Source organism: Mesoplodon bidens (genome assembly GCF_964165515.1).
Source record: "Mesoplodon bidens genome assembly, contig: HAP1_SCAFFOLD_378, whole genome shotgun sequence".
Taxonomy (NCBI): Eukaryota; Metazoa; Chordata; class Mammalia; order Artiodactyla; family Ziphiidae; genus Mesoplodon; species Mesoplodon bidens.
The window spans coordinates 84,773-101,859 of NW_027672497.1; the positions used below are offsets into that span (position 1 = coordinate 84,773).

Genomic DNA, 17,087 nt, shown 5'->3' on the forward strand with positions numbered 1-17,087 from the left:
GTTGTATGATTCCAACTACATGATATCCTGGAAAAGGCAAAAACTAGGGCGATGGTAAAAAGATCTGTGGTTGCCAGGGGCTGCGCGGGGGCTGGGAGGGAGCACAGAGGATTTTCAGGGCAGTGAAACTATTCTTTTTTTTGGGGGGGGGATAGGTTCTTTTATTTGAAATAAAAATGTCCAGTTTTGAAAAGAAAAGAAGGTTTCTTAAAAACATAAGTCCTCAAACCACAGGTTTCCCCATGACGAGTTGAATTCCTGAACACTGCAGAGGGATTACTGGAGATGTTGATTACTTAAGGCACTAATAGGAGGGCACTGAAGAACAGCAGGGCCAGGCTTCAATCAGACAAATGTGCGCTGCCCTCGAGGAATTGCATAGGCTGGCTTTGAAGTTGGCTTCTCCTTTGCTTCTTTTTATTTTGTTAAACTTGTAGCTTTACTTTCCTCAATTTCTAGAATATCAGTTTCTAGATATTTGGGTTTATGGGTTATCATCATTTTGCTTTATTACCACGTCCCTGATCTGTAACTTCACCCACCCCACTTCCCCTCTATGGACTCCACAGGTGGCTTTTAATGAATTCTCTGTACTTTCTGTTACTGTGTAGTTACAGAGTGACCTGAGAAGTGAAACTCATAAATCGAGTTGACCTAATACCAGGGCTTTGTGCACAGAATCCACCAATCTGCTCAGAGATGGCCTGATCTGAACCACATCCCCCACCATGCTCCCTGGCTTCTGCTTAGGGCAGTAGATTTGGGATCAAAGGCACCTTCAGGACTGGACCATCTTCCCGGTGGAGCATCGTGATTTACAGGGCCTCTGGGTCCTCCCCGGGGTGGGCCTCATTATTGGTGGACCTGCTGGTCTCAGGACTTAATGAAGCTCAGGTTGTTGATGTCTCATCGCAGAAAGAATTCAGTGAGAGACAAAGTGATAGGTAAGACGTGGACTTATTTAGAGAGAAACACACTCCACAGACAGAGCGTGGGCCATCTCAGAAGGCGAGAAAGGCCAGGGCAGTGAAACGATTCTGTATGATATTATAATGGTGGATACATGTCATCACACATTTGTCCAAGCCCAAACCCATAGGATGTACAACACCAAGAGTGACCCCTACACAGCACTGTAAATCAACTACACTCCAATAAAATTAAAATGAAAAAGAGTGAACCCTAATATAAACCATGGACTTGGGGTGATTAGGATGTGTCAATGTAGGTTCATCAGTCCTGACAACTGTACCTCTCTGGTGCTGATGCTGATAAATGGGGGAGGCTGTGTATGAGTGGGGACAGGGGGTACCTGGGAAATCTCTGTATCATCCTCTCAATTTCGCCATGAACATAAAACTGCTCTGAAAAACGTCTCTGCTCTCTCTATGTATATATAGGGTTACTTCTGAGAGAGAAGATTGAGCATAATTGCGATTTTTCCTGTTGACTCTGTCACGTCTCCTTTTTCTCCAGTAATCACGTCGCACTTGTGTACTTTTTTCCAGGAACACTGCTTCTCAAGTGGTGAAGCAAAGTGAAGTCTGGAGAAGGGAACACTTGGCCACATACCTAAGAAGCCTCCCTCAACAGATGTCCCATCGTGATCAGATTCAACGCAATATTTCAGTCATGTAACTATGTGAGAAAAGAGTTTCAATCACCTTTGTTGGAGCTGGAGAACTGGATCCCCACCTCGTGGAGGAGATGCTCCGTTTCCTCCAGCCAGGACAGTGACAGGCGCAAGATGTCCAGCGCCACCTTCTGGAGCCCTGAGACAGGTGGGCTGACCTGCAGGTGCTGCAGGAGGTCGACCTCCTTCTTCAGGTCATTGCTACAGCAAGACATTGTCATGCATGCCTGGAAAGAGATGAGGTCGTGAGGAGCCCGGGCACCATCGCCAGAAATACCACCTGATGGCTGTGACCCGCACAGAGCAGTGTTCTTGACGGGCCCGTGAAGCAGGCAGGGCCGTATGTTGGCCGCCCTGTGACGGCCCAGTTCTACTTCCCTTTTTTGGGGGGCGGAAGGAAGGAGGCAGCTTTTATTTCACGTGCACTCTAATTGGGACTCTGGATGGTCAAAGAGACCCTTTGTTTAGGTATAGGCAATTCCAAAGCCAAATTGCCAAGGACGATTTGGCTGAAAGGGGAAGCAAATTTGGTTACAGAATTCCTGCTGAGATCAACACACAAGCTGGTCATAAAGTGCGGTTTCCTGATTTGAAAGAGTGCTGACAAGCCAACATTTGCCCAGACTCCCCAGATAGCAGCTGCATATTTCCAGAGAAAGCAGAAGCAGCTGCCTGATGTGATAAGCTGGATCCCTGCATGGGAGCCATGAAGTGGGGGCTCTGCCAGACCCTCTGGTCCAATAAGGGTAAGAGCAGCCTTCCACTGCTGGGACAGAAAAGAAAACTGCAAATAAAGAGCAGAATGTTTCTTTGGTTTCTCTGGAAATAACACGGGGCTGTTTTTTTTTTCCCCCGGGGTCTGGGGCCTCCCAAAGGCAGTACTTGGAGTGTGTCGGGCAGCTTCTCCTTGGCCACACCAAGTTCACCTGGGAGGCATTTCTGGAGGTCCTTTGTTTTCTGATCTCAAACAGATTTCTCCAACAAGAGAAAAGGTGGACTAAAAGCAGAGCTGGACAATTTCCTGAACAAGGAGCACAAAAATGAGACACAGGGGACATTTGAGGAATGGAGAAGGGGGCACCTGGCAACGGTCTCAGGATGTCTTCAGCTTCTTGATGTTCTGGGTGATTTCCTCCTCTTTGCAGCTGCTGAGCTGGGTCTCCTTCTGCAGGGTCTGCTTTTTCTGCCAAACGTTGATATTGTCCTCTGTGACCCTGCTGCTCTTCTCTAGTAACTGGTGAGAAAAAGAAAAAAAAAAAGATTTAAAATGCAGGGTGGGGCTTCCCTGGTGGCGCGGTGGTTGGGAGTCTGCCTGCCGATGCAGGGGATGCGGGTTCAAGCCCTGGTCGGGGAAGATCCCACATGCCGCGGAGCAACTGGGCCTGTGAGCCACAACTACTGAGCCTGCGCGTCTGGAGCCTGTGCTCCGCAACAAGAGAGGCCGCGATAGTGAGGCCCGCGCACCGCGATGAAGGGTGGCCCCTGCTCGCCGCAACTGGAGAAAGCCCTCGCACAGAAACGAAGACCCAACCCAGCAAAAATTAATTAATTAATTAATTAAAATGCAGGGTGGCTCTGGGGGGAGGGGACCTGGAGGGCTTCAGCTTAAGCTCAGAGGAGGGAGGTCCTGGCGTGTTTTGGGGATGGCTCTGGAGGGTGGATATTGGCTCTGTCACCGGGGCATGTTTCCCAGGATCAGAGATGGTTTTTTAAGAGCCAAAGGCCTGTCATGTGGCCACAAGTGTGTTCTAGATTCTTCTGCATTCTGGGAGGGATTCATCACGCTGAGCCTGATGCTGTGGGCTCCTAAAAAGGAGGTCGTCCGAGAGAAGCCCGTGGTGTGATCTTGTGACCCGCGCGCTGACACCCAGGATTGGAGAGGATAAACGGAAGGATAATAAGGCATCGTTACAGCCAGAGGCCCACCCTCACTGCCATCTGCCACTTCAGGAGGAACGAGCGAGCGAGGACGCACCGTCCATGCTGAGGCCGCCCCTTTCCTCGCGGGGCTAACGGAGGTTCACCGTGCGGGTCTGCCGACCAGACACAGTCCTGGGTGGTTTAATTTGATTTTCACAGAAACACTGCAAGGGAGTTTAACTGGCTTTTACTTTAAAAGCCAGGAAATCCCAGAAAATCAAAACAAATTTCATGGTGTAGCAACAGTGTGAAAAATATGTGCCACCAACAAAAAACAGGAACATATGCTCCCAGTGTCTGGAGCCCCGGGTCCCTGAAGGAGAAAGTGGGGAAGAGAGACGAGCCGTCTGATTGGAGACAGGTTTGTCCTGGAATGGTTTCACGCGTCCGCAAGTGGCCTTGAGGACCTGACCTCTGAAAAGCTCCAGCTGCAGCACAAAGAAAGGGAAGGGGATGAGGTGAGTGGCGCAGCTGCAGCTGCAAGGCTAGGGGAGGCACCTCCATTGCTGGGTCTGGGAGAAATCGGTGAGAAGGCTCTGCACACCTTTAGTGGTCATTATGGGTAATTAACACCTTCACCTCTCACCGGAAGGGGCAGTGCCCACACAAGAGAGGGGGACAGCAGGTTTTAATGACTTTTCAGGTGTGCCCGCTTAACCTAGCCGACGCACACGGTCAGCACACACACGTCTCGGGCTCTCGGAAGAGCCACTTGCTGCCAATTATCCAGTGGGAAGTCCAGGGCCAGGAGCGCTCTTCCGTAATTGCTACGTTGGCACCAGGCTGTGAGATAAACATTGAGGCTGCCAGCCCGGGTAACTCGTGTCATCAGCAAGGGCTCCTGGGGAGAGAAGGTGGAGCTGCCTGCTGCCGTTTTGTGCCTTAGACCTTGTGTCCTGAAGACGACGTCTCCTGTATTCCTCTCCAGGTCCCCGGAGCCTGGTGCAGTGCCTGGCACACAGCAGGCACTCAATAAACGTTCATCGAATGCTTAGAACAGAAACACCTGTCAAGTCAGATGTTCAAAGTCCTCTCCTTCAGTTCAGCCAGTTTTTACTGAGTGCCTCCCTGATGCTGGTGTCTTCATATTATGGATGATGAAACAATGCAGTTAAATTAAATCAGGGCTTCTAGAATGACGAGTTCAAGATGCCCCAGGCTCATGAGACTTGAACGGCAAAGAAGCCCAAGATTCTCTGGAAATTTCCCAACGTGATGGCCCTTGGCCTGGGTTTTTGGCTCACTGGCAAAATGTGGTCATGAAAGGCTCTAAAACAGAGCCCTGAAGGACCACAAGGGCCACGGAATCAATGAGAACGTCAACAGGTCCTAAGACACAGGAGTCTGCTGCACACCAGGGAGCTCTGGGAAGCCAAGTAGAGGAATTGTGACTCTCCTAAGGACACCTCTGCAGTCATCCTGCCAGAAGCCAGCCGGGTGATTGGAGGGACTCTGGGTCGTCTGCTGGTTTCATGGCCAAGGGAGGGTCCTAGCTCGCCTGAGGAAGAGGTTATGTAGAGAGGGCCCTGTGGGCAATGGCCCGCGTTATCACCAGAGGCGCCCTACAGGACTGCTTGGTGGGGGGTGGGGGTGGGGAGGGACAGGTCCTGCTGGACGATGGGCTGAGTCCTGTGGTCACTGGCCTGGGGAAGGGCAGGACTTTAGGCCGGGAGTGGGCTGTGGAGACAAGGGGGTGAAGCAGGAAGGCCCAGGCAGCGCAGAGAAGCCTCGTTCGTCCTTTCTCTCTCGAGTCTAGACCTGGAGGAATCTCAGTGTCTTTGAGGGTCTTCCTGGATGACCCCTGACCAGAGCCATGACCAGGCGCTCGGCAAGTGGCGCAGATCATGCCCTCAAGGCGGGTGTGCGCCGTGAGTGCAGAGTGCCAGCAAGGTGAGGGGTAGCCCAGGTGCACGGAGGGAAGCCCAGGCTGGCGGGCTCTCTGCCTTGCTAAGGGGTCGGCACCCTGCAGGAGAAAGGACACCGGGGGTGATGGTGTGGAAGTTGGTTGAAGAGGCTTTAAAACCTACCTGAGGGTCAGCATCGTCCTTTAACTTGTGGGTGCCTCTGAAGTTTAGCGCGTGGGACAAATTCCGGTCACACTGATGGTTCAGGCTTGGATGCTACCAAACGCAAGGGCTTTGGGAACTGGGCTGGGTGGGACGGAGGGCTCCTTTGAGGATTGTGGTTCTTAACCTTTTTTGGTGGTTTACAGATCCTTCTGAGCACCCAATGAGTGACGAGGTGGACTCACTCTCCCAGAAAAAGAAAAGCACAAACACATACATGCAAAACGTTCTTGGTCCCCCTGGAGCCGTGGCTGCCAGGAGAGGATGCCTCGTGGAGGGGGTCCAAGATGGGCTGCCCTCGGTGGGCTGTGTTCTGGAGGGCCAGTGCCCCGTCTTGGGTTCTCCTTTGCTCTCCCTTAGCCTTTGGTGAAGGCTCGTTTGCATGTTCTGGCCCTCATGTCTGTGCCACGTGTCAGAGGAAGGGCCACTGGGCCATCGTGGGTCAGAGCCCTGGGAAATGGCCCTCTCCCCACCCTGCCCACCTCCACCTGGCATAAGCTGTGGTATTCTGGGTTTTACTTTATTAAGAAAAGTGGCAGGACTTCCCTGGCGCTCCAGTGGTTAAGATTCCACGCAGCCACTGCAGGGGGCACGGGTTCCATCCCTGGTTGGGGAACTAAAATCCTGCAGGCCACGCGGTTCAGCCAAACAAAACAAACAAACAAACAAACCAACAAACAGAAATGTGGCATTTCCCTGGGGACACTGACTGTAGCATCTGTTTGGGGTCCCAGAGGAAGAAAGATCGCTGTAAATGTCAGGACAAAAAATGTGAAGGAGAAAGTGCTAGAAACACCACCGGGGTCAAGAGCTCAAACCCTTCCCAAGAGGGAACCGCACAGCTGGTTCCCTGGGGTGGGCCTTGAGCTGGGACTGGCTGCTTGGTCAGGGTCTCAGGCAGCAGCAAACACTGGAGTGGGCAGCTTCCCAGAAGGAAAAGCCTCTTTAGTGAAATCCACGGGGACGCCGAAGCCGCACAAAGCCCTGCCCCTGAGATAAGCGGGTGAACTAAGCCAGGCCGTCTTCCTCCTCATTCATCCCTGCCGGCCGCTTGGGTGCGGGATTCCGTGGAGAGCACGGGCCCGTGAAGGGGCTCTGCAGCACGCCTACCTGACCTACTGCCCTTTCCAAATTGGCTTTAATGAGGTTTTCTCTGTTCCTCATTTCTTGCAGCTGAAGCAATTTCCTTCTGGAATCCTCCCGAAGCTTCTCTTCCACCTGAAAGGATGATGAAAGCGTGGGCTTGCTGCTAATGTGATCATCATGCCCTCTGGGGAAACTCTTCTGGGGGGGCTGCTAATGGCAGTGGGGGAGTCCCTGAGGGGTAGGGACAGCTGCAGCCCAGCAGCAGGGGTCACAGGCATGCACAGGGTGGAGGCAAACTCACAGGGAGTTGCCCCCTACGGGAAAGGGCCGAGCTCTGCACCCGGGACTCAACTATGTTCTACCGCACACTCCCATCCCAGCTCGGTTCCAAACAAGCCGTACGACACTCGGAAAGTTATTTCACTGCTCCGTGACTCAGTGTCCTCATCTGTCAAATGGGGATGATGATACTAGTATCACTGCATAGAGTTATTGTGGGGATTCAATGTTTGGAATAGTGCTTAAGGGCTCTGTGAGTGTGTTAAGTACTGTTGTAACCTAGGAAAGGTGGACAGGAATGTCCGCCGTACAGTCTCGTTCTAATAACTCGTGATGGGTACTTGGAAATGTTATGATTGGGTTTATTATCATAACTGTTTGTCGTTACCACTTTGAGCACACTCACTGGTGGTAACCTCTCTGGAGGCTTGCTAAAGCAATGTCTATTAAGAACTGCAGCCTGCCAAGGAAGGTATTTAAAGTGGAGAAGCTTGCCTACTTTTCCCCCCTTGCTTGGGTAACAGTCAACGCACGGTAAGCTTGGGCGTGCTCCACGCTACCCTTGGCTGGCCAGTGTAGGCCTTGCAGCTGCTCAATTCTTGGATGCACCTGCTGAGCCCTGGGCCCTGGCACTAACAGGAAATGAGGGAAACTCTCATAAATAAATGGAAAGTTTTTGTGCTGAAACAAATTCACAGGCTGTTTTTTTAGGGATCTGAAGAGGGGGATCACAGGGATGTAATAAAAGACCCAGAAAAGCCCTTAAGAGCTTTCTTCTGAGTAGTGTGGTCCAGTGGAAGAGCCTCTACCCAGCTCCGTTACCTTGGAAAAGTCATCTAAGCTCTCTGGGCCTTAGTTTTCTCCCAGGTCTAAACATGCTCGGACTTCTATGTCAGCAGCCTTTTTCATGTGCTGCAAAAGCCAAGTCCAGCCTTGGACTCTGCCCCTGTCTGTGTTCTGCATGAACAGCCCCCGTTCCCGTCCCCAAGCCTCAGAGTCACCTTCAGCGGCCGCCCTGCTCCCTCCCTCACACTTGGTGGTCTCACGCCTGTCCTCCAGTCCCTCTAACATGCAAGCTGGACTGTGACAACTGGCCTCCTCGCCTCGAGTTTAGATTCTTCCAGTGCAATCTTAACGGTACTCTGAGAGTTACCCAGCTGTAAGGCAGCTCTGTCCAACAGAAATTTCTCCAGCGGTACAGGTACTCTGAGCGAGGCTGTGTTGTCTAATACGGCAGCCACCAGCCACATCTGGGGATCGAGCACTCGAAATGGGGCTGGTGTGACGGAGGAACTGAACTAAAAATTTTAGTTAATTTTCATTAATTTCAGTGTAAACAGTAGCATGTGGCTGTTTGCTACGCCAGCGTCACTGAAGTCAGACGAACCTGGAGTCAGACAAAACCGACTGTGCCATTGGGCTAGTTACTTTACTAGTAACTAGTAGCCTTGACTTTCTCATCTGTAAAATGGAGAGGATGATTTCTAGATCACAGCGCTGTTGTGAAGATGAAGAGATGAAATGTTCAAGGGAACGCCTAGTATGTGAGAAATTGTAACGATCATTTTCACCCTGATTACTGTCCACAAATGTCATTGCATCAGTCACTTGTTCAGAAGCCTTAGGAGCTCCCCACTGCCTGTGTGGTACAGAGCCCAAGTGCCTGAACTAAGGCAAAACACCAAGCTAGGGATTCAAGAAGACCCTACGAACTCTGAACGAGGTAAATAAAACTGAATCCACCCCTAGATAAACCATAATAAAACTGCTGGAAATCAAGGGAAAAGACAATCTTAAAAGCAACTGGAGAAAAAGACAGATTATGCAAAGGTACAACAGTTAGGCTTACAGATGACTTCTAAATAGAAATAATAGGAGCCACAAGACAATAGTGACACATCTAATGCTGTATCTAATGTGCTGAAAGAAAAGAATTGCCATTGTAGAATTCAATACGCAGTCAAATGTGTTTTAAGAATGGAGGTTAAATATACATCTCCAGACAGACAAACAGGCACATTTGAGAATTTGTCATCAGCAGAGCCACCATGAGGGAAAACATTAAAGGGTATTCTTCAGACACAAGAAAAATGAACCCAGGTGGGTGATCAGAGATGCAGAAAAGACAAGCAACAGTAAGGGTAATGTGTGGATATGATACTGACTATAGCAAAACACTACTAATGTCTTGGGGGTATTAACTATCAAGAGGAGTTTAGAAAATGACAGCAATGGCTTATAAATCTGGAGGGGGTAAGTGAGGTTAAGGTGTTTGAAACTCATTGCACTGTCAAGGAGAAGGGCATAATTATCAACTACTATTGCCTCTTGGTAAGTTAAGAATGCAGGGCTTCCCTGGTGGTGCAGTGGTTGAGAGTCCGCCTGCCGATGCAGGGGACATGGGTTCGTGTTCCGGTCTGGGAGGATCCCACATGCCACGGAACGGCTGGGCCCGTGGGACATGGCCACTGAGCCTGTGCGTCCGGAGCCTGTGCTCCACAACGGGAGAGGCCACAACAGTGAGAGGCCCACGTACCGCAAAAAAAAAAAAAAAAAAAAAAAAGAATGCATATTGTAGTCTTCAGGATGACTACTAAGAGAATAGTAGAAGAGTGAAAAACTTAATTAATGTGTGATTTTGGTGAGTCAAGGATGAATGCTATTGTCTTACTATTACTAAAAGAATAGTAAAAAAGTGAAATATTTCCAAGCTAATAGAGGGGGAAAGTGGAATAAGAGAAAACCATCCACTCAGAAGGAGGCAAGAAAGGAGAGAAAAAGGAACATAGCACAGATGGTACAACTGGTATTGAGCAAGAAGGTAGATTTAAACCCCAGTACACGAGTAATTACATAATATAAATGGACTAAAAGTCAAAGATTGTCAAACTGGATTTTGTAAAAATGATACGCTATTTGAAGGCATATGTCTAAACCTTAACACAAAACTTGACAGAGAACATATGAAAAAGATATGGTATGAAAACTCTAACCAACAGAAAGCCAGTGAGGAAGCTAAATGACAAAGGAGACGTTAAGGGAGAAACACTACTAGAGATGAAAAGGGACATTTCATGATGATCTAAAGTTTTGCTCTACAGGAAGTGTTAGGATTCTAAATTTATATGCACCTAGTAACACAGCCTCAAAACATATAAAGCAAACATCGTTCATATTAAAAGAAGAAACACACAAATGACAAACATGTTGAGAGTTTTAAAAACATTCTCAATGATGGAACAAAAAGACAAAAAAAAATCAATATGAGAATTTAAGTTGGAAAAACATCATTGGCAAACTTGGTTTAATGGATCAATTCTTTCTTAGATAATTTCACAATTAAGATTTGAAGGCAGTCTAGGGTAGTGGTTACTCACAGGAGCTTTGGAGTCAGGCAGACCTGGATTCAAGTTCTGCCACAACTACTTTATGCAAGTGAACTTGGAAAACTTCCTTCACCTCTGTGTCAGTTTTCCCGACTGTAAAGTGGGGTTAATACCAGTATAGACCGCATGGGGTCATTGTGAGGATGAACAGAGATGATGCAGGTGGAGTGCTGGCCCCAGAGTGGTTCCCAGGCCGACCTGTCCCTGCCATACCTTGCTCTTTTCCTGCAGCGTCATAGAGATCAGGCTCTGCTCGGTACTGCTCCTTTTCAGCTCCACCCTCAGCTTCCTCATTTCTTTTTCCATGTCATGGATTTGCTGAAAGAGTTCCAACAACAGGGAAGTCAACTTCAGAACTCATTTCATCCGGTTCATTAAGGCAGAAACCTAGTCTGGGATTCGCTTCATTCCTTCCCTTGGGGGACAATTCCACATCTTTGAGGCAAAGGAGACTTTCTTTCAACGGATGCAGAGAAAGGGCTGGGTGAGGGAAAATTTGAGTTTCTTTTGAAGATCAGCATGGATCCTGGATTAAACAGTATAAGATACCTATCCACTCATTAGAGTCTCTTTCCTTGGGGCACATTTTTGAGTTCAATCTAAATAAGGGCTGTTTGGAAGACACAATGGGCACAGTTTGGAAGCAAAGAACAATGACATTTTTCTTTTATCTCATTTGAGGCAGAGAAGTGTGCTCCTGACAGAGAGAAGAACACACGTCTCCTTTCCCCGTCCCAGGCACGGTCCTTCCCAATGGATGGAAAACGTATGCCTGGTGATGTGCACGAGGGTTCGGGCCGGTACAGGGGGTGAACATTTATATTGAGTTGTCATCATTTCACTGTATTGATTTTTATGTTCACCTTCCATACAAGGCCAGTGATACATTTGCTTTTTATTTTGTTTTTATGAATTGTTGTAAAATTGAATGTATTTAAGCAAAAATAATTCAAGAAGAGTTGTGTTAATAACAGTGATCAGGGCCGTGATAAAACTTGTGACAGTGGATCATGAAAGTCTGGGCATCAAAGTCCAGGGGTAGGGACCACGTTGAATTTCTAGCAGCATACGGTGGCCACCTCCCGTCCCTTTCCCCAGGGGAATCCTGATGAGGGGCCTTGAGCCAACTGCCCAGAAAATCTGGGGAGAGTGTGTTTTCCATGGACTTTTCACCCATCTCTTTGAGGCTAGAAAATCAAAGAATTAGGAGACTACATTAACAGACAAACACCCAGAAAGCCCCAGAGCTTGTGCTAGCTAATGAGCCAAGGAACCCCTCCAAAACACTCAAGGTCACAATCTAGGCTTTCAGTGGACACCTAGGGGTCAGGAGGTTCAACGCACGGTTTTGCAGAGTTTTAACTCTTTCTCTTGGGCTTCCCACTTCTCCTTCTGGGCATCTTCCTTCTGTAACTCTTCTTTCAGCACTGAGCACTGTGGAGAAAAAGGACAAGGCCACAGGGGCTTGGCTGGGGGTCCCAAGTACCTGTGTTCACGCCCAGGAGTGTTTCCTGCTGTATAACCCAATCACACCTCTGAATTCTGAGAGGTAAGACCATTTGTGTGATGGGAGCACGGGATCCTGCAGTCGTTCCCAGTTCACCCCTCTCATGAGTTCTGAGGAATAGAGCATCCAAATTCCTCTTCAAAGTTAGCAAACTTCACTGCAGGGGAAATCCAGCTTTGCAGAGTCTGGGTACTTAGGGTGCAGGAATTGGGATGTTTTCACGCTGTGACCGGTGAGGGTGGAGGGGCCCGAGCCAGTGAGCTCGGGTCCATCTTACGGCTTTTGTGCAGGTTGAGTCTCAAAGACACAACTGCGCCGACTGGTGTGGAGGGGTAAACGGAGCTGTCTTGCCCGAAGGCGGCTCGGCAACAGGAATTAACGGCATAAGAATGGATGTGCCTTCTTTTGACCCAGCAATTCCCACTTTAGGAATGTACCTTAAGGACAATGACTGGAGAAATAAGTAAATCTGTAGTTTCAAGGATGCTCTTCACAGAATTGTCCGTAACAGTGGAAGAAAAAAAAAAAAAGAGGAAACAACCCAAGTGTTGTTTAGAACAGCAGACCACTTTATAACACTGGGTACATCCAGGAGAAAGTATGTAGCTTTTAAGACGAATGATAAGAGCGTTGATTTATTAGCATGGGAAAATAGTAAGTATTTAAAATTTTTAAAAATGTGCATAGTATAAATTCACTATAAAATGATTGATTGATTGATTTCTAGGCAATATATACAAATAAGACTGGAAGAACATACATGAAAATATTAACACTGATTTCTCAAGGTTGCATTTCCTCTCCTCTCTTTTTATTTTTTCTTCTCAATGTCATCTACTTATTTTTCTAAAATTAACACACATGATGTATGTCATTAAAAAAAAAGGCATATCAAATGTTCACAAGAGCAGAACCCTTGGTGGTGACGAGCCCTTCTTCTATTGGCCAGCACAGTCTAGAGGAGAAGGGACCTCATTCCGAGGTCAACGAGGAAGGGGAAACGGGGACATAAATCATCCAAATGCATTTCAGGAGGTAGAAGAGCCAAGCAGGTGCTGTCTTTGCAGATTCCTTCTACTTAGCACCACCTCTGCATCCCCTTCCCGTCCCCAAAACACACACACACACACACACCCCACATAAAACAGCTATAGCACATGCCTGGGAAGACACTCTGCTTGGGAGAAACGAATGCAGAGGGCTTGGCCAGGCAGCCAACCCAGGGCAGAGGCAGAACAGCACAACTAAAACCAGCCTCCCACTTCTCAGAAAACGATTTTGTCATCCCCATTTCACAGATGGGGAAATGGAGGCCAAATAAGTTACAATAAAAGAAAGCTCTGGGATGGGACCCTGGTCTGTCTGATCCCAAAGCTCATGCAGTGCCTTTCACCAGCTCCAAACTGGATATGGTACTACGTACCAGGTATTACTTATTGTGCCTTTTCCTTGGAACCTCAAGATCTGTTCTCACCCCACCCCCATGCAGACCTAGCTATCGGGTAGCCTCTGGGAATCTCTGAGTTGCCACCTGAGATGAAAGCTTTCAGGTTTTACCTTGACTCACAGAAACAGGCACATCATGCAAATACTGAGAAATCTTATCCTATAGAGTCAGGATTCTAAAGTTAGCATTGAAGGCAAGAGTTGCAAATAGTCAGTTACATGGAAAAAGCTCTTTGCTTGCCTACCACGTTCATCTTCCATAGAGACATTCTACACACTAAAGTCTAAGGAAGAAATGAGAGTCTGCGTGTTTGCATCTGGATCTTCAGATATTCTGCTTTGAAGACAATTATGAGAACCAGTGGTGCTGGGACCATGATGCAGCCGTGTGGTCATCCTTGCTCACAGAGAGATCGTATTCTGTTTAATGTTAAACTTTGTACTGGCAGTATATGCTCATAGGTGGGTTTGTTGCTGGGATTAAACAAACTCATTTATAATAGGGGTTAGAAAATGTTTGCTGGATTTGAAAATATATTATGCTTCTTCTGAGCCACATACACACTGTCCTTTGAAAGGCTTCAGAGAAGTTGGCCACCTGCCCAGCAGCTACCCTCCCTGTGTCCTTGGGCACTGGCCTCATCTCACCACCGTGTGTCATGTGACTCCACTGTGTCTGCTTTTTGCAGCTACAATTTGCTGATGACCCGACACTCACTCTGGAGCTGAGGGCTTCGAGCTGGTGATCCTTTTCTTTGTTCTCACTTTTCAGTTGATTCACCTCCTGTTTTAGTTGTTGAACTTGACCATCCTTTACTAACACGTCTCTTTGCAAAGATGACACCATCTCTGTAAAAGAACCAAACCAAACCAAAACAAAAGACTTATGGAGGTCAAAGAGGCAGGAAGGATTATTGGCAACACCATGGCTGTCAGCCAACGTTTGGACAAGACCTTCCAAGTCTGGCCCACCACCGGTGCCCTCCTAGAACTGGGGAGGCTTTTTCCAAGGGTCCCAGAGCAGGAATGGGAATGAGAGCAAAGTCCACGGAACAGGGTTTGAGGCTTCAGTGAGAATGAGGGGCAGTCAGCACCAGCGAGAGGAGAAGCCTTTGGGGGCCCCTTGTGGGCACAGGCCAGGCAAAGCTGGGAGGAGAGGCCACACCATGGGCCTGGGGAACAAAGGCCCAGCACAGGGAAGGTCCAGGAATTCTTCTCCAGAGGCCAGGAGACGGGCGTGTGGCAGAGGGCACTGCTGGACGCTATTGATGGGGTGGTGGTTTTCACACTCCTCTGAGTTTGGACCCCTCTCTACCACTTATTAGCTTGGTGGTCTTGGACAAGTTATTTCACCTCCCACTGTCTGTCCCACACAGAGTTATTGTAAGGGTCAAATGATGCGGTATGTCCCAAGAACTCAAAGTGGCTAAATTATGTTTGTTACAGGGCGCCTATTATTTTTCTCGGCAGCCAGCTTCCAAAATGGCCCCAATGATCCCTACCACCTAGAATTCATGCCCTGTGTAGCCCCTCCCACCCTGAATAGGGCTGCCATGGGTAACCAATATGATACTGTGGAAATGATGGAATGTTTCCTCCCAGGCTGGGTCATAAAATACACTGTGGCCTCCTCTTTGCTCTCTCTCGAATCACTCACTCCGGGGGAAGCCAACTGCTGTGTCATGAGGACACTCAAGCAGCCCTAGAGAGAAGCATGTGTGCTGAGGGACTAAGGCCTCCAGCCAATAGCCACATGAGCAGCCATTCGGAAGGGGGATCCTCCGGCTCCCCCCGAGGCTTTAGATGACATGACTGATGCCCCAGCTGACATCTTGACTGCAACTCATGAGAACTAAGTCACCCCCCGCTCAAATTCCTGAACTACAGAAACTGGGGCAGATAATAAATATTGGTTGGGGTTTTATCCATTACATTTTGGGGTAACTTGTTATGCAGCAATAGATAACTACTCCATTACTGTAGCACCATTTTTTTAAACATCTTTATTGGAGTATAATTGCTTTACAATGGTATGTTAGTTTCTGCTTTATAACCAAGTGAATCAGTTATGCATATACATATATCCCCATATCTCTTCCCTCTTGCATTGTAGTATCATTTTGAATAAAAGTGGGAAGAAGGGTGCATAAATGCAGTGGTATTGGGTTATCTCCTACAGTTGTTTTCTTGAAAGAACATCAGGCCTAGTTTTAGTGGTAGGTATCAATCAAGAATGTCTATGAAATAAAGCACAAAATGCTCCAGAATTTCATTTTAAAAATGAGCTCTGCCTCCAGGACACAGTTCAGTTACTTGGAAATCCCTCTGGGGCTTGCCACACTTTGAGTGGGTCCAGCCCATCTCAAGCGTTATCCCAACCCAGGTCTGTCCGACTCCCTGATCGGAGAAGGTGGGATCTGAGACAGGCTTGATGCTTGGATGAGGTTTCACTGGGCGACATACGGGAGGAAGGTGAGGACCAGCGAGTTCATCCTTCCATTCCTGGTGCCCAGAACAGCACCTAGCCTGGGGGAGGTGCTCAGAAAATATCTGAGGACATCCCAAGTGAGGGAGGAGCATAAGCAGAGACCTGGGGGTAGCAGGGGGTGGGGCTGGGTGTGATTAAGTTGCAGAGTGAGGCAGAAGAAAAGCACAGATTCATACAGAGATGGGGATCCACGTGCGACTCAATGCTATGCCTGCCTTCTACAGCTGTGGGCATGTTTCCTGCTATGCGCTGGCTGCTTTCAGAGTGATGTGCCCCTCCGAGGCTCACTGCCTCCTCCCTGTCACCTGCTTCTCTCCCTCCCCTCGTCTGTGAGTGGTCCCTCCTCTTCAGGTCTCTAGACATGTCAGTTTCTGCTTAAAAAACTCCACTGGATTCCCAACACCCTTGGAATAAAAACGCAGACCCCCCGACCCTGCCCAGCCTCACAATCCCCTGTTCACTCCACGCAGCCTCGCTTGCCCTTGGCTTGTCCTTGCCCACCTGAAACAGGTCCTCTCTAAAAGAAGGACATAGCCGTGGAGGATGCAGCATAAACTGGTTAGTATCGGCTAGGTCCAAGGGGGTGTATGATTCGACTTCCAGGGGAACTGGAGCCTCATTACAGACTCATTGTAATACATGAGCAAAATGACACACGCACCAGCACCAGGACTCTTCCGAGGCTGACCATAAAGGTCAAAAAGTGGGTGGTGGGGCTTCCCTGGTGGCGCGGTGGTTGAGAGTCTGCCTGCCGATCCAGGGGACATGGGTTCGTGCCCTGGTCCGGGAAGATCCCACATGCTGTGGAACAGCTGGGCCCGTGAGCAATGGCCGTTGAGCCTGCGTGTCCAGAGCCTGTGCTCCGCAACGGGAGAGGCCACAACAGCGAGAGGCCTGCGTACAGAAAAAGAAAAAAAAAAAGTGGGTGGTGGCCCAATGCCTGGAAATCCCCGCCCCTTCCCCAAAATATTAGAGTTGTCCCAATCCTCCCACTCATTAGCCTATAAAATTACCCAGCCCATAAAAACTAACCGCCCCATATTTGGGGGCCTCTAGCCTTCTGAGATGGCCCACACTCTGTCTGTGGAGTGTGTTTCTCTCTAAAGAAATCCACTTCTTACTTTGTCTTTCACTGAATTCTTTCTGCGATGAGACATAATGAACCTGAGCTTTAGTTAAGTCCCGAGACCACATGCGTGATCTCGATTAAAAGATAGTGGGTTCTGACTGAGTTCGAGTCCCAGCCCACGGGTTCAAGTCCCACCTGAGTTCCATG

The 17,087-nt window shown here is 48.7% G+C and overlaps 1 protein-coding gene across 1 annotated transcript in view; it reads right to left on the bottom strand.

Annotated features, from left to right (window-relative positions):
• The window catches only part of LOC308610112 (forkhead-associated domain-containing protein 1-like), a gene marked incomplete at its 3' end in the record, with an annotated part of 102,325 nt that overhangs the window by 22,311 nt on the left and 62,927 nt on the right, over positions 1-17,087 (bottom strand). The window contains 8 exon segments of the mRNA XM_081259364.1: positions 1,665-1,860; positions 2,715-2,726; positions 2,730-2,867; positions 3,898-3,981; positions 6,730-6,837; positions 10,584-10,688; positions 11,715-11,804; positions 14,042-14,172. Coding sequence (XP_081115490.1) covers positions 1,665-1,860; positions 2,715-2,726; positions 2,730-2,867; positions 3,898-3,981; positions 6,730-6,837; positions 10,584-10,688; positions 11,715-11,804; positions 14,042-14,172 — 864 coding nt within the window.